The 17,562-nt window shown below is 41.7% G+C and overlaps 1 protein-coding gene across 1 annotated transcript in view; it reads left to right on the top strand.

Annotated features, from left to right (window-relative positions):
- LOC124597648 (trypsin-like) overlaps positions 1–14,072 on the top strand; it is a 54,031-nt gene extending 39,959 nt beyond the window's left edge. The window contains exon 6 of the mRNA XM_047135950.1: positions 13,902–14,072. Coding sequence (XP_046991906.1) covers positions 13,902–14,072 — 171 coding nt within the window. The remainder of the gene's footprint in view (positions 1–13,901) is intronic.
- The last annotated feature ends 3,490 nt before the right edge of the window (positions 14,073–17,562 follow it).

The raw sequence follows: 17,562 nt of genomic DNA, 5'->3' as shown, positions 1-17,562 counted from the left end.
ATGACCCGCAGTAAAGCAATGTTGTGCAGTTTCTGATTTTTTACTTTTAAGGCGGCCAAGGTGGTGCTGGTGCTATAGAACCCATTACCTAGAGTGTTTTTGGTTTCACTTGTATAATAATCTGCCACATTCACACGGAATCATGTGTTTGTATCTTACTGCCTTGTGTAGAGATATGTCGTTTTTCACCTAGCCCGTAAGGCTTGAGGTTATAGCTGGAGGCTGAAAGGTCACATTAGCTTAGAGTTTTCTCAGTAATTATTATTCTAGCGAAAAGCATGCTCCTTTAATGACATAAATATTGAGAGGACTTACTTGTGCGGTTTGTATACACTAATTTTTCACCAATCCATAACCAGTTATTTCTAATAAATTTTGCTTGCAACTCCGTACGTGAATATGTGACTTTGCAATGATGTATGTATAACACTTCCCCGATTACTGGTATCAGATTTGAATGAGTGATGTAATTGTACCATCTTTCTTCTATTTACATTAAGACTATTTGCTCGTTTCAGATGAGTTACTTTGATTCCTTAAAGGTGCAATTTTCTAAATTTCGATAGTTGAATGGTATCATGGTGTCTTTACAGTGAGGTTCTAAGGACAAACTCTTCATTTTGCAGTACCAGGGACCAAGTACAGACGATCTGCAGAAAGAGGACTTACACAAATGGAACCAAGAGGTGTGTGCATCGATTTGGGGCGACATGGGATACGCCATTTACTCGTCACAGATCTGCGCTGCTCGTTTCGAGGATCTGAACTACGGTACTTGTCATGTAAGTATTAAGGCGCTGTCGGCTGTAGACAAAAAGGGTTGTGTGCTGAGCTTAACGAGACACGTCAGTCTGAGCGCTGTGCTACACACACACACACACACACACACACACACACACACACAGTCTGCAAGAAGCAGGCGTCGTGAGATCTCGGTACGAAGGTTGCACTGTTCTCGCTACAGCAGGAACATTCCCCGCTGGTCGCAGTGACCAAATCCTGGCCGTTTTAAGGTGAAAAAACCGTACATAGTGTGTTAAGGAAGGAGTCTGAAGCATTCTTCACAGGTTGTAGATAAGAGTTTTCCTGTTGCTGTTTATATACAGGAACGGGTTGAAGGACGGGTATCACTTCTGGATTTATGACTGTCTGGTTTGGGAATTGCTATTAACAGTACTCCCAGACTGGAATAGTTACGATCGTGCACAAGAACCATCTAAGATCATTAAGACAAGAGTTCATCTGAGCACCTTCATAGGAAGATAATGGGCCTAAATCTATCCTCACATGCATGCGAGAGGCGTCTAATAGTTACCGAAACGAAACTCTGCCTCAAAATCTGGCAGAAAATTTAAAGATATTCTGGTTGTGTGTAACATATACCAACGACAAGACACAATAAATACCTTCACTGCATTGTAACTATGGTAATATTATGATGACAGCTCCAATAATAGAGAGTTTCTAAACACGGTTTGCCGAAATTCTTTCATCAAAGAAGATGCAGAAAACATCCCAGAATTCTAATGAAGAACAGTTGCTAACATGACTAAGTTGGAAGTGGATATAGTGAAGTAACTTAAGTTATTTTATAGTCTTCAGCCTGGACTGTATACCAGTTAAGGTTTCTTTTGTGTATGCTGACGAAATATCCCCATTTTTAGGATTCATATACAATCGCTCGGTAGACAAAAGCTCCGTATATAATGACTAGAATGGTGCTCAAGACCAACTAGTTCACGAAAAAAGAAAGAGGAATAATCCGCTGAATTACAATACGTATCACTGACGTCGATCTGCAGTAGGGCTTTGAAACATATACTGTTTCCGATCATTATGAATTACGAGGGTAATCCCAAACGTAAGGTCTCCTATCTTTATAAGTACAGAACTCTGTCTGTGTGGCAGTTGGTCACACTGTTATGAAGAGTGCTTCACGTATTGTGTGTAGTCCGCATCTCGTGGTCGTGCGGTAGCGTTCTCGCTTCCCGGGTTCGATTCCCGGCGGGGACAGGGATTTTCTCTGCCTCGTGATGACTGGGTGTTGTGTGATGTCCTTAGGTTAGTTAGGTTTAAGTAGTTCTAAGTTCTAGGGGACTGATGACCATAGATGTTAAGTCCCATAGTGCTCAGAGCCATTTGTTGTGAGTAAACATACGCACGCAGCGCTGAGGCGCTCAGTCTTGACTTGGCAATCGTCGAGAATGGAGCTCCCGTTGTATGTTACCGCCAAGTGCGAATTGCGCGAAGTTATTCGGTTTTTGAACGCAAAGGGCACTGCGCCGATTGAAATCCATCGCCAATTGACGGAAGTGTATGGTGAGTCGTGCATGGACATCCAAAATGTTCGTAAGTGGTGTAGAGATTTTGCAGTTGGTTGGACCGAAATTCACGACGAACAAAGGAGCGGGAGATCGTCAATTTCTGAGGAGACAGTGTTGAAGGTTGAGAAAAGGATGAGTGAAGATCGGCGGATCACCCTGGATGATCACTACACGTTGGTTCCTGAGGATTCCCGAAGCACCGCTCACAGTATTTTAACGGAAACATAGAACTTCCGGAAGGTGTGCGCAAGATGGGTGCCACGGATGCTGACTGAGGACATGCTTCCCGCCATTTCTTCACGGCCTTGCGGCCGAACGGGACAACTTTCTGGACTCAATTGTCAACGGGTGACGAAACCTGGGCATACCACTTTACACCTGAGACCAAGCAACAATCACGCCAGTGGTGGCATCCTTCTTCGCCAAAGCCGCGGAAATTCAAACAAACACAGTCTGCCGGTAAAGTCACGAAAACCGTTTTTTGGGATCGGAAAGGGGTACTGTTGGTCGACTTTATGCCCACTGAGACCACAATTAACCCTGACAGGTACTGTAAGACTCTGAAAAAACTCAAACGGGCAATTCAAAACCGAAGAAGAGGAATGTTGAACAAGGGCGTACACATTCTCCGTGACAACTCTCGCCCACACATCGCTCGGCAAACCGTTGCTCTCCTGCAACAGTTTCAGTGGAACATAATCACCCACCCACCCTGTAGTCCCGACTTAGCGTCAAGTGATTATCACCTGTTCCCTATGTTAAAAGAACATTTTGCCGGAAAAGCGATTCATCTCCGACGACGAGGTGAGAAGAGAGTCATAACTTTCTGAACAGCATGGCGGCGAGCTGGTATGACATGGGCATACAAAAACTGCCACAGCGTCTACAAAAATGCATCGAAAAATAGCTAAATGTTCAAGCTGTAAACTGATGTAAACCATTGTACAAATAAACAGGCCTATGTACTTATAAAAAAAAAATAGGAGACCTTACTTTTGGGATTACCCTCGTATCTCTAAGAACTCGATCTATTGATACAGTCACTACCGGTTCAGAAAGTATCGCAGTACAACTAGGTTTTTGTTCTCGTAGAGTAATAAATGCTCTCGACAGGTGACCTCAAACTTGTTGTGTACGGCTACATACACAATGTTAAGGAGAGATGGGGTACATAATGGTTCGACAACTGCGGGCGTAGTAAAGCTTGACAGGAGTAGAAATGATAAGCGAAGAAGTTAACACAGTAAACAGAATATTTACGTAACTCGTATTTCGTCAAGCATATCAAGACTCATTACTTAGTGCAGCAGAAACAGAGTCCATCTCATACAAGGGCAACTTGGATGAGGCTCGCTGTACTAAGTATGAACGAAGCTGTCGTAGCGTTGAGACTCCAGATGAAAGTGGAATGAGTCGCTGCCGCCGGCCATCCTATATTGGGACGAAAGAGGGCGCTCGTGGTACAGAGCCATTGGAGCTGTGGCTCACTCAGTGGGAATGTACCACTGGGCCGACCAGTGTAAGCGTCAGACGGAAACTTGCTATTCATTTACCAATTGTAGTACACCAGTGGGTGTGGTACTGATGCGTAATACCACAAAACTGATTCTATGTTTCTAGATTTTCAGAAGGTTTTTGACACCAGTCCTCACATGCAGCTTCTAATCACATTGCCTGCTTATGGAGTATCGTTTGAGTTGTAACATTCTTTAAATAAGTACTTCTTTTTTGATTATGCTGAATGAAAGTTTAGCGTTATTGTAATAATTATTCAATGATATATTGAATGAGGAATGGATACATAACTGGAGTTATCGTGTAGCGTGTTGTAACTGCAGGCGGTGTGCTTACTGTGCGTTACTCTTAGCAAAAACTTTAAACGCTTTGATTGGGCAATGCAACTCCCAATACCAATAAGGAAATACAGTCACTGCAAAAACACATTCAGCCCCTTAGGCACTGAACTCTCTGACCTTGTTCAAAACTGATAACCTTGGTTCAAAAAATGGCTCTGTGCACTATGGGACTTAACTTCTAAGGTCATCAGCCCCCTAGAACTTAGAACTACTTAAACCTAACTAACCTAAGGACATCACACACATCCATGCCCGAGGCAGGATTCGAACCTGCGAGCGTAGCGGTCGCGCGGTTCCAGACTGTAGCGCCTAGAACCGCTCGGCCACCCTGGCCGGCGATAACCTTGGTCCCTGTGCACATAACAATAAATTAAATTCTCTTACGTCTAAAGCAGGAACAGTGGACCGCTTTATATTCTGGTCTCTCACGGAAAAAGTAAAATATGCTATCTACAGGCTCGGCAGTGTGCAATGCAGAACATAATAATTGAAATGCAGATGAAGTTCTTTTGGCTGATAAATGAAAACATTTAAGAAAAATCCAAGTTCTTTGAAAAATATATGACCTGGACACGGTGGCGGTACTGATTGTGATGAATTACTAACACTGAGATTTTTAGCAAAAATTATATTGAAAATTAAGTTTGTCTTTTCAAAAACATCTGACAATTGAAGTTATATTAGTCAGAAAAGTACATCATATTTACTGCTGGCCGTGTGGCCGAGCGGTTCTAGGCGCTTCAGTCTGGAACCGCGCGACCGCTACGGTCGCAGGTTCGAATCCTTCCTCGGGCATGGATCTGTGTGATGTCCTTAGGTTAGTTAGGTTGAAGTAGTTCTAAGTTCTACGGGACTGATGACCTCAGATATTATGTCCCATACCGCTCAGAGCCATTTGAACCATCATATTTACTGATTGATTCACGAAAAATGAGATTTATACAGCCAGTATTATCTAACCTCACTAAACTAGCATAAACACAAACCATCAAATGATTTATAGCTGGGGTCAGGGATTTTCTCTGCCTCGTGATGGCTGGGTGTTGTGTGCTGTCCTTAGGTTAGTTAGGTTGAAGTAGTTCTAAGTTCTAGGGGACTTATGACCACAGCAGCTGAGTCCCATAGTGCTCAGAGCCATTTTTTTTTATTTATAGCTGTGTTAACACATCTTAGAAACATTACAAAAGTGACATAGCTAACTATCTTTTATCAAATCAGTTTATTTACATTCTGAGGTTACTCAACAATTACAAATGATCAGCCAACTTATCTATACTAGCGCGATGGCATAACGAAAATCATAATTATTTAAAATCTTTGCCTTGCTTGCTTGAAGACTTCTGCTTACATGTTCTCGTTATTCCTACGTTAATATAACAGTTGGTGGTTTCACAGAGCACACCACAAACACTGCCTACACCATCCTCTTTCATTCACAGACAGCTACCTACAACTGTGCGCCAAGTGCTCTCTTACTCCAACACTACAATCTCAGACCAGAAGTAGTACCTTTGGCTCTGCGGACGTGCACAGTCAGCGATACGCATTATAAAGCCTGTCAGAGACATACATAGTTTATAAAGTCGTACACTAGGCTCATTTTAGTTTACATTAATATTATTATCGTATTCGGGTGCCACATACACAGACTCCTTGCACCGTTGCGTGACTGGATTCCTCATTTTCTGTCAGAGAAGTCACGGTTCATAGAAATTGACGAGAAGTTATGTAGCGAAATCGAAGCGATGTCTAATGTTGTCCAAGAAAGCTTTATAGAACCTCTCCTGATATTAATCCGTATAAACAGTTTACGATGCAATCTGGGCAGCGCACTTGGATTGTTTGCTGATTATGCTATCGCTTACTGCCTAGTAAAGTCATTAAGAAATCATAAGTAAACGCTAAACGATTTGGAAAAGATATCTACATGAAACTGTCACTTGACCTTAAACAATAAAATGGGTGAAGTCCATCAAATGAGTACTAAAAAAATATGCTAAATTTCTGCTATACCTTACATTACAGAAATTGAAAAGCAGTCGATTAAAATAACTAGGAATTACACTTACAAACAATTTAAACTGGAACCACCATATGTTGTGGCGAAGGTGAACCAAAGACTGCGTTTTATTGGCAGAACTCTTAGAAGATGCAACATATCTACAAAGGAGACTGCCTACGCTAAGCTTTTTCGTTCTCTTCTGTAGTGATGCTTCGCAGTATGGGATCCATATTAGATAGGATCGACGGAAGACATCAAAAAAGTTCAAAGAAGGGAAGTTCAGCACCTTTTGTATTATCAGGAAGCAGAGAAGAAAGTGTTACGGATTTGATAAGCGAGTTGGTGTGGCGATCATTAAAATAGCTGTCATTTCCGCTGCGGCGAGATCTTGTCACTAAACTTTAATTATCATCGTTGTCCTCCGAATGCCTGAATATTTTGTTGACCCCACTTACAAAGGGAGAAATGAATATTGCAATAACATATGAGGAAGCAGAGATCTACGAGTCTACTATACTTACGTGCTACTCGACATTGGAACGGCAGAGAAATAATTTGAAAGTGGCTGTGTGAATCCTTTGCCAAACACTTAAGCGTGAACTGCAGAGAAATCGTGTAAATGTGGAGGTAGAATTTACCGATAGCCTTGAGGCTGCACTAGGCTTGTCCCCGGGAAGTATGGGCTCGTGAACAGCATCACTGTCTTGCGTGCTGCAAACAAAATCTCTTTTTTCCGATATGTCCTTAGCTAGTCAGAGCTCTAGTTTGACCAGGCAGGGATGAGACGGTTGCGACACTAAAGCACCTTAGTGATTCTGACAGTAAGGCAGAGTAGGATTTAACGTCCGGTCGACCCGACGATGTCCTCGCAAACGGAGTACAAGCTTAAACCGCAAAGGACGAGGAAAGATATCTACGTGTCATTTCCAAAGGGACCATTCCAGTATTAGCCTCAAACGATTTAGACAGACCACAGAAAAACTTAAGTTAGAATGGCCAAAACGGGATTTGCACCTATCTCTTGCCGAATGCATGACCAAAAGAAGTTGGAACAGGCTTCAGAAGGTCGGCTGGTGCCATCACACTGGAAATTAGCCTTTGAGTGAGTCAAATACGGCTGTTGCTGTCTCAGCGTATTCATGCTGGACACTTGGTTACTACAGTGCCTATATGATGGCGACTCTGTATCAGAGCGCAGTGTAAATACCATGTTTACATCACGTCTTTTGATGTGTTCATTGTTGATCATGAGCATATACCCCTGAAATCGTTGTTTGGAGGAATATTACGAAACTGACGTACTGGATTGGAATTGACAAGGTTGAATAGGTCTTAGGCAATGGCGCAGTGGTTAGCACACTGGACTCGCATTCGGGGGGACGACGGTTCAATCCCGTCTCCGGCCATCCTGATTTAGGTTTTCCGTGATTTCCCTAAATCGCTTCAGGCAAATGCCGGGATGGTTCCTTTGAAAGGGCACGGCCGATTTCCTTCCCCATCCTTCCCTCATCCGAGCTTGCGCTCCGTCTCTAATGACCTCGTTGTCGACGGGACGTTAAACACTAATATCCTCCTCCTCCTCTTAGGCAAGCATATGGAATTAATTGTGTTGACGGCCTGCTGCCCTAATAAGTAGTGGGTAAGGAAGAGGAATTCATGATAAAACTTAGTTTTCGAACAGCTTGTATCTTTTTCGCCAATAATTACACATCCCAGTTCTATTTTAACCATATTTCGAATTCAGTACAGACCGTTCTACCGTCTTATGGGGACTGTTAAATAAAGATATTTCATTTCAGCAGGAAAAAGGGAGGTGGAATGGAAGTTGTAACAGGGACGCCAGTAAGTTTCGCATTTGCTCTTGAGAAACAAAAATAATGATTACTCTGTTAAATATTTCCAGCGGTAACTAAATAACCTATGGTGTCGAAATGGGAGGTAGTAGCTGAGCCTTGCGCTTCCAACGTTTTTTAAACCAAGCAGAAAAAATACCAGTTACATTCGAAGCAACAAATGGTTGTGACTCCTTACCCGTAATTGTCTGTTGTGTCCACGTGTTAAGTAGGGTTAGCTGGAGCGACTAACTTATTTGGCACCAAATGCATGGTCACCCGGCGATTCGGATGAGAAGTCTGTATTTGACATTGTACCAATTTTACATGAGCTGATTGAATTGATAACCTGCCCTTCTTCTCTGGAGTTAAAAATCGATACAAGAGGAATCAAACAATTGTTCTCGCTCTCGCAAAACACCGAGCGAAGGAAAGAGAAATCCGCACCTCCACAAGCGCTGTCCTATGCCAGAACGGTAACTGACTCTCATTCCTATGAATTTATTCCTGTGCGAAATCACTGGCATAAAAACCTGAGTAGAAACTTGAGCGGGACTGGGTGGTAGGATCGCGGCTGCTTGGCAATAGAGATGGGGCCCCTCCACGCCCGCACCAACGTGGTGACCAAACCAAAATTTCTAATGTCAACTCCGTCAACATGTTAGTTATCTAGTAAGTGGATCACAGGCTTCTGGGCTGTGATGTTATCCGTGCGTCTGGGCAAGACTACGCATTAACACGGTCCATCAGGTGATAGATAGTGGACGAAACGCGAGTGAGGGTAGCGATTTGAAGAGCAGAGGGAAAAAAGTGCCAAATCTCGTGCCTTGGGAAAAAAACCTCTGCGACAGTGGGATGGGTAGTAAGAGCAGTAGTGGCTTACTAGCTGCGATAGTTCATGCAAGGTTGGATTTGTTAGTATGGCTATCATGCATCATTACCGTGGCAAGCGATGGCGATGTATCCCAGTTGCTGCAGCCTCTACATTCCTGGAACAATTAAGATCGTTATATAGTAGTGGGAGATCGTCCATAGATCGTCTCACTGTGTGGGGGATGTGTGGAGATTGTCTGCATGCAGTGTACGGTACGGCTTCCCTGCGTGGTGCCAGTTATTCGGCAGTGTATTCCAGCTGGATATCCAGTAATGGCGTCTGATTAACAGGGGCTCACCTGTACCGCTGTGTCTGCGTGTGCTTGGCCATAGGCTGACTGGCAGTTGGTACAACAAACAACAAGGACATTCGAGTGAGTGCGACAAAACGCTGTAATGCAGGCATCAAGGCTGACGCGCTGTCATATGAGCTGAAGGTGTTATCGTAAGGTGTAAGCTCATTATCTGATTAAAAAAGTAAACATTTAATTCTGACCAATAGTTCCTCATCTCAAATTACTAGGTTTAGGATATTGATCACTAAGTTAATTATTTGCATTTTTCTGCTACCTGTCTCATGTTTCACTTAATATATTGCATATTTCTGGAAAGTTTCCTCATCATCAGACCATTATGCTTAGAAATATATTTTCCTTAAAGATTAAATGTCATAATCTAAATAAACTTAGAATACTGCTTTGTTGACAATTCTGATGGTGTATTGGCTATTGGGGTATTTGTAGGGGGAGGGGGGGGGGGGACACAATGGGTGGACGGAAATCCATGTTCAGCAGTCAGTCTAGCTGTCGAAAGTATTTCACGAAAACAATTCTACAAAAATAGAAAATACGTGACTTGCAACTATCTAACAACAAATAGCTAGTCGACAGTTCGTTCACTGATATAATATGGGCGTTTGTTCCAACTATACGGAAGTGCAGAATATGTAAATCGACCTTTATGTACAACTTGTACAAACCTTAGAACACTGTAACAGCTACAGGTTTACTCGAGAATAGCGCTATAGCCGAAACAATCATGTAGTAAGGAAGAGGCACTACTAATTAAACTATTTGCAGCTTGGCTGGAGTCATTCTTTACAAAAGTCATGTTGTGACGTATTTTACGCTGCGACTCCGGTCGAAAAGGAAACAGTGCCACATCTTAAACCTGTTGCTTTAGAACAGCATTAAGGCTACTAAAGAATTTTCAGTTTTTGGATTCAGCTACCTCATTTATAATATTATCTCCATTCTTTTTTGTCTGTGAATGAATATTTCCACTCCTTCCACTACATCATTTCCTTTACACTTTCCGATTTTGTGCAAAATTTCGAAGTTGTCTTCGATTTTCGATAGGTAACGATTGACTTAGCCATCATGGTCACGGCTAAATGATCATAAAGGTTTAATGCGCTGTCTGTAATGCGACAGATAATCTCTGGCATAGGTGTGTCCCACTGTGGTTCGCTGACCAACTTGGACAAGTGACTGGATGATCAGTCAATCCAAGAAATCGTACTACTCTTGCGAACTGAGAAAAACATCCCGCATGACAAAGTGTGGCCAAGAGGTCATGCTTAGGATTAAGACATTGGAAAGCAATCCTAAATGTGAGAGGGCAAAAAAGTTTGAATACACTGATCAGCAAAACCATTACGACCACGTCACACTGCGACGTTGGATGCCTCCTGGTGGCGTTGCTGGCACGTGATGCGGTAAAAAAAAGGTATTTAAGTGGAGCAGACACGGACCGGGGGGGGGGGGGGGGGGCACCCTAGCGAAGATATGGGCTGCAAATCCATTGAGACAAGCGACTTTAACAAAGGGCTGTTCGTTGTCACTCAGAACCCGTGAACGAGTGTCTCGAAAACGGAGAAGCCAGTCGAATATTGACGTGATACTGTCATGTGCACCTACGGAAAGAGCTGTAAGGACAGTGAAACTATCACCAGGCGGTAAGTGGTTGGACGTCCTCGACTCTTCACAGAACGTGCGTTTCGGAGACTTAAGTGCTCTGTAAAATAGGATAGACGATTATCTGTGTCATCTCTGCCGAAAGAGAACAATGATGGTGCACGCACAAGTGTTTCGCAGCACACCGTACATTGTTGAACACGGAGCTATGCAGCAGAGCACCCCTACATCTTCACATGGTGACCCAACGACATCGTCAGTTACGATTGCAGTGGTCACGGGACCATCGGGATTCGACCGTCGTTCAGTGAAAACATGTCAGCTCTTGAGGTTCTAACAATACCACCACTTGCAAAGTAGGTTAGAAATCAGATTAATAATGTTGCTCACGCAGCATATGTTCGCTTTATCGGGCAACAGCAAAGTTATTGACTGTGGATGGTATCGTCAGAATGGAAATAATGAAGTCACAGTAAAAAAGTCATTAATTTTGGCACTTACCTTGAATGGATTCCCACGTAGATTTCGTCGAAGTTGTTATGGCCCATCTTGTTGATTCTAGGGTGATTCCACTTTGACTGCTAGAAGGTCCAGATCTGTATTTTAGCAATATTTGAAGACCTAACAAATGCGTTTTTTGGGAAATTCTTAATGATGAAACAATCCCAGATCAGAACAGTGGTATGGTAGAAATAATTTTTGACTTGGTGTTCACGATCCACATTTTTATTAAACTTCTTGTAAATTCACATATACTTCTTCTTAATTGTCACATCATCAAGGAAACAGTTTTGTGTCAATCTTCATATATTTAATTTCCACTTTAACCAAACTCAAGACTTGACTGTTCTTTTACAAGGCGAAATAACAACTTAACTTCTGAAAAGTGAAACAGACTGCTCTGTGCGCATTCGCGCCAAAACGGTTACAAGTAAGTCAAAGATTATGACAGTCTCACAGAAATGAATACATACAAGAACCATATCGCTGTAATACATCGATACATCGGAGTACCTATACATTAATAAAACCAAATGTGAATATTGTCACAAAAATATGTCTGTTACTTCCCAGGAAAGTAGTACAATATTACTGGTATCGAGAACTGGGGTTGGAGTGCGGTAATGGTCACGTAAATAAAGAACCATTACAGTGTGAACCACATTTTGCTACATTTGGCCGATGGTCGTCTCCACAAATGCCGTCATCGAGGTGAAGAAAGGCGGCTCGAAACGCCCAGCGCGGCACGGACGCAGGCTGATGGGAGCTGTGTTACGGTATGGGAGACATTCTCCTCCGCTTGAATGGGACCTCTGGTAGTAATCGAAGAGAGCTGGGAACCACCTGCGTCCCTTCATGCTACGGCAATGTCACCTTTCAGCAGTATAATCGTCCGTGTCCAGGTGCCGGAACCGTGCTACAGTGGTTTGAGGAGAATTATAGTGGACTGGCGTTGATGTCTCGGCGACGAAATTCGCCTTATGTGAATCCTATGGAACGTATCTGGGTCGCTATCGGGCGCTATCACTGCGTACTCAAATCAGCAGTTCGTTATTTACGCAAATTATATGACTTGTGTGCAGACGTATAATGCCAGATACGTCCACAAACCTACCAACAAACTGTCGAATCCCTGATACTCGGAATCAGTGATGTATTTCGTTCCAAAGACGGACAAACAAGCTATGAAACAAATGGTCTTAATGCTTTTGCCCATCAACGTATTTAAACTAAGGGAGGTGATGTACAGCTTTCGACAAGCTGACTATGCCTCGCTGTCTTGTGTTGTAACCTCAAAAGCTCTTCGCATTGTCTCATGGAGCAGGGATATCTGATATGATTGAGGAGAAACCAATCGCAGTGGGGCGTTAAACGTGACAACTTAGGTTAATTACCGGCATCTTGTTTGCTTTCACGTTCACAACCACCCGTGATAGCACAAAATCATTAAGTGGTTGTCTGCAAATGGGCTCTCATTAAACTTTGACAAAACAGAGTATATTCAGTTCCACACAGTAAATGGAATGACACCATTAATAAATATAGACTTCGATCAGAAATCGGTAGCTAAGGTACAATATTCAAAATTTCTAGGTGTATGCATTGATGAGGTGTTGAACTAGAAAAAACACACTGAGGACCTGCTGAAACGTTTGAGTTCAGCTACTTGTGCTATTAGGGTCATTGCAAATTTTGGTGATATACATCTGAGTAAATTAGCTTACCACGCCTATTTTCATTCTCTGCTTTCGTACGGCATCATATTCTGGGGTAACTCATTATTGAGTAAAAGAGTGTTCATTGCACAAAAGCGTGTAATCAGAATAATTGCTGTAGCTCATCCAAGATCATCCTGCAGACATTTAAAGAGCTAGAAATCTTCACTGTAGCCTCACAATATATATATATATATATATATATATATATATATATATATATATATATTCACTTATAAAATTTGTTATTAACAATCCGAACGAATTCAAAAGTAATGGCAGTGTACATGGCTACAACACTAGGAGAAAGGATGATCTTCACTAGTCAAGGTTAAATCTAACATTGGCTCAGAAGGGGGTAAATTATGCTGCCACAAAAGTCTTTGGTCACTTAGCTAATAGCATCAAAAGTCTGACAGATAGCCATATAGCATTTAAAAGGAAATTAAAAGAATTTATTAATGGCAACTCCTTCTACGCATTAGATGAATTTTTGGATATAGTAAGTAAGTAATTTCCCAACCCCTACAAAAAAAAAAATTAAAAATATTGAGTGTCATGTAATATTTTGTCCAATGTAATATCTTGTATAGACACATTTTATTAACCTGACACGTTCCACATCATTACGAAATGTCGTATTCATGATCTATGGAACAAGTACTAATCTAATCTAATCTAATCTGAACACATGTCGCATTTCCGAAGTACTCTAGACTACAGCCCGTTCGCCGCAGAGAGATTTGACTTCCTTTGTTAAGAAGGTAAACCATTGAAAATGAGCTAAGCCTTCCTAGCTCGAAGAAAGCGATATTTGAAAACGTAACTTCCTGATCATAACTGTCACCAATGAAACCTAATGTCCTTGAATGGCTTCCGCAGGGTGATTCTGGCGGTCCAGTGCTGTACGGGGGCGTGTTGCAGGGTCTGACGTCATGGGGGTACGAGTGCGCCACGCCGCCCTACCCCGGCATCTACACACGGGTCGCCAGCTACGTCGACTGGATCCATCGCCACACCGGCACCTCGTGGGCGCCCAACTGGCGCCCTTAAATATGTATCACTATGTTGTCCCAACTCCATCAGATTTGTAGTGCTACCGTGCTGTGCTGGCAACTAACGTTCCTGCTCAGTTGATAATAAAAATAGTGAAGAACAAATTTTCTATTCACTTGGTATCATTCCAGCGCCCTAAAGAATACTGTCCTCTTATACATAGAATTAAAAGTATATTCAACGAGAGCCGCTTCCATACCGGAATAAATTATATGATCTCTATGTCTAGAAAAATTGACTATCGGGCAGATGTCATCCAGTCGCTCTCCCTCCCTCCACGAAATTCAAACCAAAATCCAATCAATTAATGCAACAAGACCTGCACGCAACGTACCTCCTGTTGTTTAAGTGAAATCGGACGAAACTTGAACAGATGGCCTCAGGGACTCAATTACGAAGGAGTCTGTGGAAGTTGTAATGTGTGTCAATAACATTTATAAAGAAACATGTTTATTTATTTGTTCGTGTTCCGTTGATCCAATATACAAGAGAGTTGCATGGAAATTGAAAGAATCATGATTATACGTAAATACAATACGTAGAGATGCTAAGAGATACAATTTGTAATATGTATATAAGATCAAAATTTGCTAATAATTATAAGCTTAGATATTTCCATTAGTGAACAGTGTTGTATAATAATCAAAGTCGTAAATTACAATTATTACACATTACAAATAAAAAATTTGATTGAAGTGAAATACGTCACTAGCTTGAGCGAAAATCTCCGTGTTATCGGCGGTTATAGAGTTCCGTTACAAAGTGGTAATAGCAAATATTACGAGAGTAATCCCAAAAGTAAGGTCTCCTATTTTTTTTATAAGTACAGAACTCTGTTTGTGTGGCAGTTGGTCACACTGTTATGAAGAGTGCTGTGTGTAAACACACGCACGCCGCTCTGAGGCGCTCAGTCTTGGCTTGGCAGCCGTTGAGAATGGAACTCCCGTTGGATGCTGCCGCCAAGTGCGGGTTGCACGCAGTTATTCGGTTTTTGAACGCAAAGGGCACTGCGCCGATTGAAACCCATCGCCAATTGACGGAAGTGTATGGTGAGTCGTGCATGGACGCCAAAAATGTTCGTAAGTGGTGTAGAGAGTTTGCAGATGGTCGGACCGAAATTCACGAAGAACAAAGGAGCGGGAGACCGACAGTTTCTGAGGAGACAGTGTTCAAGGTTGAGCAAAGCATGCGTGAAGATTGGCGGATCACCCTGGATGATCTCTGCACGTTGGTTCCTGAGGTTTCCCAAAGCACCGCTCACAGAATTTTAACGGGAACATTGAACTACCGGAAGGTGTGCGCAAGATGGGTGCCACGCATGTTGACTGAGGACCACATGCGGCAAGGAGTTGATGCTTCCTGCGCATTTCTTCACCGCCTTCCAGCGGAGCAGGACAACTTTCTGGACTGACGGAATCTGGGCATACCACTTTACACCCGAGACCAAGCAACAATCACGCCAGTGACGGCATCCTTCTTCGCAGCATGGCGGCGAGCTGGTATGACGTGGGCATACAAAAACTGCATCTCCAAAAATGCATCGACAGAAATGTTGATTATGTCGAAAAATAGCTAAATGTTCACGCTGTAAACTGATGTAAACCATTGCAGAAATAAACAGGTCTATGTACTTATAAAAAAATAGAAGACCTTACTTTTGGGATTACCCTCGTACAGTTAAAATGTGTCATATCTAGGTTACAATGTGGAAATGTTTACATTAAAGAATTCATTGAGACAGGTAAAACAGTTTTGCAGAAGATAATACTTTAATTTACTTTTAAACTGCTGCTGTACACTGGTAAGATGGGAATGCATTAAACACCTTTATACTTGGGTAGTGTAATCTCTTTTGAACTAGACTCAAGTTTTTTGTATCAATATGCAAGTCGTGCTCTGATCTTGTGTCGTACTCACTAAGGGCACTAATAGTTTTGTGCATCGGGAGGTTCTTAATTAAAAATCACATAAAGGATAGGATGTATTGTGAGGTCATTGTTAATACTTTTTGTATTCTTAAAGGATTTCTGCATGAATGATTTCTGTTGACTCTGCTTAGAATTATGATTGCTCTTTTCTAAATGACAATTACTTTATTTTCCATTGTTTGATTACCCAAAATGTTACGCCACAGGACAACAATCTATGAAAATACAAAAAATAAGCAGCTTTAACAGCGTAAGTATTAGCAGCTGCTGCTATAACACGTAGAGCATAATTTGCTGAACCAAGTCTTTTTCTAAAGTCCTGAATATGGTAAGAGCAATTACGTTTATTGTCTGTGGGAGGCCTAAAAATTTTGAAAAGCAAATTTTCTGTATATTATATCGCATCTTATTATTATTGTTATAATTAACTGTCATTCTCTTGGTAGAACAGGCTATTCAAGGGATGAGCTATTGAAAAGTCGTGGTATTTTCAGCAAAAAAAGAGACGATAACGTAGTGGGCCCAAGATATATATGTTTGATAGACAGTAATATGTCCCATATTATACATCAGGTTGGAGACAAAGAGGGTCCTAGTGACATTTCACCGTTGGTATCAATGTGACGTCTGGTCGTACTGGACAAACCGGGTAAAACACTATGGAGCTGTAGGTTACAGATTTCTCCAGAAAAACTAATAATTGTTTCTTTCATAAAACGAACTAGACTAGGCTATTTCAACAGTGTTAAGTCTCTCCACTAATAAAATACGAATAAAATCTCAGCGTAGGTTTCTTGGTGTTATATTTGATTCACTAATCGGTTGGGATCCTCATATGAAAAAAAAAAAAAAAAAAAGAAAAAGGTAGCCAGACCGAATGAAAAACCACTGATCCTTACGAGATCAGTGACAACCCAACATTCTGCTTACTTTATAGCTTATAGCATATAAAATAGTAGAAACCTAGTTGAAAGTGTAGTTCCACGACAAGTACTGGAGAAGACACCTTCAGTAACGTTAAATTTAAGCCGGTGTGCCGGTTAAGAGCATCTAAGTGACCAGTGTGCAGCAAGCCACACAAATTAATGATGTGTACACATCCTGTAGACTTTCTCGTTCCAGATCATTTCGATACACAAATCGTTCTAATGACATATTGAACATTAAACTAACTACGAAATAGAGTTGGACTACATACATAAATATACCTGCCTACATCGTTTAAGCTATAGTCTTAAGTTGCCATCCGCTATTTCGCACTTACAGTTAGTGGACTCGAGGGGAACTACTTTGAAGGGCGTAACCAATGTAATACACTCTCAAGTAACGAAAATAAATTTTGTGAATTTATAGTGTAGCTAATTCCTGATCTAAATCAACTGCAGTGATCCAAACCGACGACCAGGAAATGTTCTGTCATTGAATCACCCACAAGGAAAACAGACAACATTGTGATAGCTTATAAATTATGTGGTGTGATGATAAAGGAAAAAAATCGCTCTTATTTAGGAAATTTATAAGCCAGTCTTTATCAGCGAAACAAAACACTTGGGCAGAGT

This window comes from Schistocerca americana, chromosome 1, assembly GCF_021461395.2.
Source record: "Schistocerca americana isolate TAMUIC-IGC-003095 chromosome 1, iqSchAmer2.1, whole genome shotgun sequence".
Taxonomy (NCBI): domain Eukaryota; kingdom Metazoa; phylum Arthropoda; class Insecta; order Orthoptera; family Acrididae; genus Schistocerca; species Schistocerca americana.
Note: the sequence above shows the minus strand (reverse complement) of the source record. Positions and strands in the feature narration are given on the sequence as shown.